The sequence below is a fragment of the Lathyrus oleraceus genome, chromosome 4 (assembly GCF_024323335.1).
Source record: "Lathyrus oleraceus cultivar Zhongwan6 chromosome 4, CAAS_Psat_ZW6_1.0, whole genome shotgun sequence".
Taxonomy (NCBI): domain Eukaryota; kingdom Viridiplantae; phylum Streptophyta; class Magnoliopsida; order Fabales; family Fabaceae; genus Lathyrus; species Lathyrus oleraceus.
In genome coordinates this window covers 29,701,390-29,709,375 of record NC_066582.1, presented here as the reverse complement: position 1 = coordinate 29,709,375, position 7,986 = coordinate 29,701,390, and the positions used below count along the sequence as shown (strand labels likewise).

Here is a 7,986-nt window from a genome sequence, read left to right as displayed (position 1 = left end):
CCAATGCTCATAAGGTTTTCTGGAAGATGTCTTGGTGTGTAGTCTATTTATAATGTAAGTTGCATTTTTTTGTGTCTCTTGCTAAAGTGAATCTGGTAATATAGAATGACAAATCATACTCCTTACCATATTCTTAAGAGTTTGGTTTTGTCATTTAGTCGCAACATTCATTCTAGATGACCCTGGCATGATGTACCATGGGACGATTCCATATTTCTCTAGGTATTTGGAAAAAGGCCCCAGATGTTGTTCACCTGAACCGACATATCTGTCGTAATATTCACCGCTACAGTCAGATTTGACACTCTTAATTCTTTTGTTGAGTTGATTACAAAATTCAGCCTTAAATGAGTTGAACACATCCAATGATTGAGATTTTTCATGTATAAGAAATACGTATGCATATATTGAATAATCGTTTAGGAATGATATAAAGTGTTGTCGACCATTCTAAGAAGTTTTGGTAAATCGTCCATAAATGTCTGTATGTATCAATTCTGAGACATCCATATGTCTATATGCACCAATTTTTTTGGTATGTTTACCTTTAACGCATTCAACACAAACATCAAAGTTTTTGAAGTAAATGGAATCCAAAATTCCATCTGACACTAGTCACAAAACTCTATATTTAGAGATGTGACCTATGCGTTTGTGCTATAATGCTCTTGAGTTATTATTATCAATTTTACGCTTAGTACCACGTGATGTCACATTCAAGATGATTTGGTAATTCATGAAGAATAAATATTATATAGGTAGTTATTGTGTAAAGCAAATATAAATTATTATGACCAATAAGTGAACCAGTTCCCACAATATTTGAATTAAGAGACACCTTAAACATATTGTTTCTAAATGACCATAAATAACCTAATTTGTTCAAATAATAAACTGAAATTAAATCCCGTCTAAATGAAGGTACCACAAAAGCTTCTTTCAAATCCAAATAAAATTCAGTGCACAATAATAATCTAAAATTACCTAGAGCTTCCACCTCCACCGACTTCTCATCTCCAACATAGATGTATATTTCAATATCATTAGGCTTCTGGTAGTTCAGCCAACCCTGAATTGAAACAATGATGTTAGTAGTTGCACTAGAGTCTAATCACCAAGTGTTTCTAGGCACTGAACCTAAATTGACCTCAAAATAGACCAAAGCAAGAAATGTACCTTTCCTTGCACGGCAAGCGTGATACTTAGGAGATTTCTTCCTTACATGTCCAAACATTTTGCAAAGAAATAATTATCGTTTTGTTTCTATTTCTTTTGTGCTGGACCTTTTACAACTTCATTCTTGGGCCCATTAGTTTTCCTTATTTTTCCCTTGTCTTTAGAGGTACCAACAAAATGAGCACTTTTTGTCTTATCTTCTTTCAACCTTTCCTATTTTTGCACACAAAATGAAATGAGTTCATTAAGAGTCCATTTATCCTTTTGACGATTATAAGATATCTTAAAATGACTGAAATCTGAAGGAAGAGAAAGTAATACTAAATGAATGAGTAAGTCTTATGATAATTCAAGCTCTAGTGCTTTAAGTTTTGAAACAATTTTTGACAAGCCTATAATGTATTCCCTTATATTTCCTTTGCTTTTATACATCATGGAAATCAAGCTCTGAAGAAGAGTAATTGTTTCTGCCTTATCGCTTTTTGCAAAGAGCTTTTCAATCCCAGGAAGGAAATCTTTAGAACTTGTTATCTCTTCTGAGATTGTACCCCTAAAGACCTATGGAATGTTGCGCTTAATGATCATGAGACTCATGCAATTGGAGTGATCCTACTTCTCATAATATTTTCTCTGTCTAGAGGTGCTAGATTTCTTAGGAGAAAGTGGTTGCTCCTTCTTGAGTTCAAGGTCGAGATTCATGCAGCCAAGAACAATTTTGATGTTCTCTTTCCAATCCTTAAAATTTATCCCATTAAGAATCAAAATCGTATCTAGATTAGAAGATATCGAAGTAATTTTGTTTAAAAGATAGAACAAAATAAATACTATAAATATACTCACAAAAATTAAATTGAATCATTAATATGTTTAAATAATGGCATAACACATCTCAAGATACCTAGTGCACCATTAATATCAAGTCTTTGGACACTAATATTGACTGCTAGTGGTACTCTTGTTGTAATGATCAAACATTCATAATAAAACATGTCAAATAATAAACCCCTCTTTGGATTTATTTCTTATTCACATGTGAAACCTTATATTTATCACATGTTTACCATCACAGGTGTGTATGAAATTCGGCTAAACATCAATTGTCCGTTGACACTCGCATGGATAAACGCACACATACAAAATAAAATAAAATAAACATTTTTCATTTTTCATAAGTAATTTCCATAAAAGAGATCACTTTAGAGAATTTTCATTTTAATTAACTAATTTAAAATGTTAAAATATTGAATAAAATAAAACTATAGCCAAAATTTGAATAAAAAATGCCAAAATTAACTGATAAAATTTCTAAGGGGCATAACTATGCAAACCAACACGACTAATCCATGTTCTAATTTGTGCCTATTTTGTTGTGTAAAGAACAATAAAACACTACAATTCTGAATTTCACAAATGTAAAAAAAACGACATTGAATCAGCCAGGGTGACAACCTGAACATCACATGCCATGACGCTCGTCACCCGATAATGACCAGCACAGACCGTCAGTCATCCAACAATGACGTTCATCAACTATAATAGAGTAAAGATTAAAGAATAAGTTATATTTACCAAAGAACGTTTCTTCTGAAGTATATCTCTTGAGACTTCCTTATAATTACATATATGAATCTAAAACACTCATTATATTACCTCTGAGTTTAGCTTTGAAAGAAAATTAAACAAACAAAATGTAGATTGTGGAGATAGTAATCCAACTTTATCCTATGATAAATTTAACTAAGAAAAATGAGAAACATCATTGCTATTATTACATATGAAAGTTAGAACACGTCTCCCTAGTTAAAATAAAAGTGCATATGATGTGTCATCGCATGAAAGGAACTAACCTCCTCATGTGTGTAGTCACAAGATAACTAAATGTTATAATTCATAATTTCATAAAAAGAAAATAGATTGATAGATTAGAAAAACTAATCGCAAAAGAGAAAAGAGAATGATGGATTGGAAAAGCTATCTAATATTATTTACATCATAAAATAATAATACTTATACAAATACAAAGAATAAAAGAGATCCCAATTTTGGAATCCTAATTTCAAAATTCCCAAAATTCAAATTTAATTAGGTATAGGTGACTCTGATACCACTCATTGGATTCGTTCTTTACATTATGTATCTCTACCCATATAGAAATTAATAACAGAAATCCCTACGAGTCTATATCCTATGAACTCATATCTTATGATCCCATACCTGAATACAAGATAAGAATGAAAGCGGGAGCATACCAAATTTGTCATTGGAATCGTTGAAGGTTTGCAGGTATGTGATCTTCTGATTTGTAAAGTGCCCTAGGGTTTCTTGATTCTCTTCTGATGGGGATGAAAAGAGAAAACCTGATAAACCGTATTCATGATACTCTACAAATGTGGATTATAACCCATATAAATAACTCCCGTAGGTTTACTATGTATTTTTCAATATTCTAATCCGATCTCTCATCAAATTAGAATATTGACTTATGGTATCCATACACTAACCTTTAATGACATATATTCCCTTAGCCATATGATTAATATCAATGAGACCTTTTTAGATTTGACTAAATAAATAATATCCCTAACACATGTAAATTTGTGACACATCGTCTGACGCTAATTGAGATCAGTCATAGCTTTACATGTAGACTTAGTAGGAATAGACACATAATCTAAAGCAGACACACATGAGATATAAGAATTAGAGAGACAATCATAATTTAAAACAGAAGCATATTTTGGATTAGGATGATGATATCAAATATTTTTTTGTAATACTATTGGAAGGTCAAGTTCAGGGGATGTAACTGGAGGAGAAGTTGGAGCAGAAGATGATGTTGATGGATCAATATCATCTCTAACCTCTGATGCACGCGGTGGCCATTGCTGGTAGACCTGCAATAGATGTGTAATATGTGTGGGGATGATGTAAGGGATGTCTCAAACATCTAAAGTATAATTCTCACAAGGTGACACAGAGGCAGAAAAGAATGGGGAACTTTCAAATAAGGTAACATCAGAGGAAACAATGTATCGTTGAAGTTAGGAAAAACAATCATATCCTTTTTGTATACATTTGAGAGATTTTGAAGAAAGTTTGTCTTTACCTGGACTGAGGTCATGAACAAAGCATGTGCAACAAAAGATGCAAAGAGGAGTGGTGTAGAGATCATATTACAGATTCAAGATAGAGTATAGAATCTGATCTTGAAGGACCGGTGAATGAATTTGGTTAATAAGGTGACAGGATTTGAAGAGAGCATCACCCAAAAAACGAGAAGGTACATTGTGGTTAAGTAAAATAGTTCGTGTGGTTTCAACCAAATGACGATTTTTCCATTAAGCGACACCATTTTGTTGTGGTGTCTGAGCACATCATGATTGGTGAATAATTTCCTATGATGTTAAAAGATTGAAACTGGGATGACATATATTCACGAGCATTATAAATTTTTTTAATGGAAGTTTCAAACTGATTTTTAATTTTGGGATAAAATTCGTGGAATATATGGAAGACATCTGAACGGTTTTTCATATAAAAATAACCAAGTACATCGTGAAAAATTGTCGATGAAGGTTACAAAGTAAGAGTATCTTAAAGTTGACTTGACACGACTAGGACCCCAAATATCATAATGAACTAAAGCAAAAGGTGACATAAATTTTTTATTTACTCGTCGACAATAGATATGACGAGTATGTTTTCCCAATTGATATGACAGACACTCGAATGATGAAAGCTTAGAAAAACTAGGAACTAAAAGACATATTTTATTAAGGCTAGGGTGACCCAAACTTTGATGTGTAAGGTTTTGAAAAGCAATAGAAGCACATGCCATCGATGGTGATAAATGATATAATCCTCAGACTCACTCCCTGTTCCAATCTTCCGTCATGTACGTCGATCCTGGACATAAACAAAATTATCAATAAACAGAATTGAACAATCAAGAACGCGAGTGAGCTTTTTAATAGATATTAGATTGAAAGGGAAATCGGGAATATATAACATATAATCTAAAGACACGTTTGAAAGTGGGTGTGCCTGACCAAGACATTGAACTTTGATTTTATAGTCATCCTCTACAGTGATAGAAGGCAAGGAATCAAAATAAGACAAGTTATATAAAAGAAATTCATTACCAGTCATATGATCTGAGGCACCAAAGTCAAGGACTCTGGGAACAAGGGAGGTGAATGTAGAGACAAAGTCTATATGATTACCAGATTGAGCAACAATGGCAGAAGATGATGGTTGATGATTTCTTTGAACTAAAGGAACGCATTATAATCAGCAACCGATATATTAACTTCTTTGGTGATAGTTGGTTAAGTAACATCATCAACTCTAGTTTGTTGTTCTCTTGCCTTTGTATTTAACTGTCCCAGTTAGTTTCTTGTACGTATGAGCGGGACTTTGGTAAAAGCGAAGGAATTGGTGGGGTAGTAATTTTTCATGAGAATAGTGACAGTCACAACGAACGACAAAACAAGGGTTGTTTGAACAATAAATTGTATTTCCGTAGATCATAAATAAAAATTGAATGCATATCTGGAATCAGGACGGAGAACCTAGCCAAACGATGAAAAATAGCGGTAGGGACGATGGTCAGACGCGCTATCACGAGCGGTATTGACGGAGGTGCATGAGGCCCACGCGCAGGGATGTTGTCGGCGCGTGTGAGCGCATGTGACGATGGTTGACGACGATTTTCTAGGGGTGGGCCAAACTGAAGCAAACACTTTTGTCTGCGGGGTTGGTGTGTCGGAAAGTCATCAGAATAAGTGTGGCAGCGTCGGTATGGTGGTGACCGGAATGAGTCATTTAAAAAAATTTCTCATCAGAAGACAGTGGGTCAACCGAGTAAAACACGACGAACAAATGAATCTCAAAAAACTCTAGATACCATCTTAAGAATATGTGATTGGGTCAAACTCAACCATACAAAACCGACTTGTAAGGTGAGGATTGTCCCCATTTTTAAACACATATTCAAGTCATAGATTGTCTGAGACTCTTAATATATATATATATATATATATATATATATATATATATATATATATATATATAGTTTATTCACATGGAAAAAAATTATAATTACTATATAGTTGCAGAAGTATACACTATTGACCAAACTTATTTAGTCGCAAAAATATGTATTATTGACCGAACTACGTTAATAAATATCGATCGATCGTATTCATTTTCTTTTCATTTCATTTTTCTTTATTCTGATAGTTATTTTAACAAATATTGAAATGAATGATTATCTAGTTTTATACGCTTTAGTAATTGAATGGATAACTTGCGAACAATTATGCTTGAATTAAAATCAGGAGGTTTTGTTGATACTGAAACATGAAACACCTAACTGTGTGGAAAGTGCAGCACTTGCATCCAACAGTTCATCTAATCAATCCCTTGTAGGGTCTTATTATTAATACTATTCTACTAGAAAACAAGTTTTATTGGATGAGATAACATTGATAACAATGTCTTGCAAATCTGATTCAGTTCTCCTGTTGAGTGATTTCTCTGCAATAGTTTCCAAGATAGGTTTCCATGACTGCATTCTACAAGGGCTTCTTCCTCCATTCATCATAACTTTCTCTTCCATTCCAACTCTACAAGGACTCCTTGAAAGTAAAGGAATAACTGTTGGAGACTTACTGTAATCATATGGTTTGTTTTTGCCTTTTGCTGTGAGCTTCTTTGCTAAGCAAGCCAAATCAACCGGAGAAACATCAGCTTGGAGTACTGAGTATGGTAGCATGAAATAGAGTTGACCAGGTTGAAGTTGACTAGTATCTCGTTTCAATGGTTTGTAGGATGATGAAAGAAGCTGAATTGAAGTACAAACAAAGTGTTTTGGTAGATTTCCAATAACTTGGCTTGCTGAAATTGGTTGATGAAAATCTTCCACAAAACCATCAAGATGAACAACTCTTATAATGTTTTTAAATATTGAGGATGTATTGCAAGAATAACAAACACCCATTGTTCTCTCAATTTGTGTGTGAAGTAGATTCTATATGAATCAGATCTAGGTCTTATATTCATGATGCATGTGAGTTTGTGTGGCAAGTGGGGTTTGACATATCATAATTTTATAGTCAAGTTGACATGTGGCTTTTAAAAGTGTTTTTTTTTTGTAATAATGAGATTCAATTAAAATCAGAAAACTTGTTTCAGACTTTATATTTCAAATACTAATCAAAGTCAATAAGAAGTAACAACCAAAATAAAAATAATGAGGCTCTCTCCACTTGTGTTTTTTGAAATAAGTGGTAACTGTATATTTAATGCATATTTTTGTAAGACTTTTTTAAAACGAGCTTGATTGCATGAGATGAGACACTTTTTCAGCCAACATGTCTCTGAGTTAAATGAAGATGTTGACACTATTAAATTAATTTGATACTGTACTATATGCTTCATTATATCTTAATCATTGAAATTTGTAAACAAATTTACTACAACATTTCTATGTTCATTATATTTTGTGAGCACTTTTTTCTTTCTTGCCGGTTTGGATTAGGCAATGAGTTGTAGTGAAGTGGACGTATATAGTGGGGACTAGGGACCTGACAGTGAAGATATTAAAAGAGTGAGTATATTGAACTTTTCACCATGTGTCATAAAGTTTGACATACTATTCTAACGTGGATTGTTTTGATATCACATACCCACCTACTGCTATTAGCCATATATTTCAATGGATTGTGTAAAATAACCAAAAATATTTCAATGGATTGTTTTGATATCACATACCCACCTAGTGCTATTACCGCTATTACCTGTTTGTTG

The 7,986-nt window shown here is 33.2% G+C and overlaps 1 protein-coding gene across 1 annotated transcript; it reads right to left on the bottom strand.

Annotated features, from left to right (window-relative positions):
• Positions 1–6,432: 6,432 nt before the first annotated feature.
• LOC127135119 (uncharacterized) lies at positions 6,433–7,245 on the bottom strand. The gene has a single exon (XM_051061922.1). It carries the CDS (start codon positions 7,175–7,177, stop codon positions 6,623–6,625), a length of 555 nt encoding a protein of 184 aa, XP_050917879.1. The 5' UTR covers positions 7,178–7,245; the 3' UTR covers positions 6,433–6,622.
• Between the last annotated feature and the right edge of the window lie 741 nt (positions 7,246–7,986).

Coding starts and splice junctions, on each gene's coding strand:
- LOC127135119 (XM_051061922.1), bottom strand. CDS start 7,177: ATGGGTGTTTGTTATTCTTGCAATACATCCTCAATATTTAAAAACATT.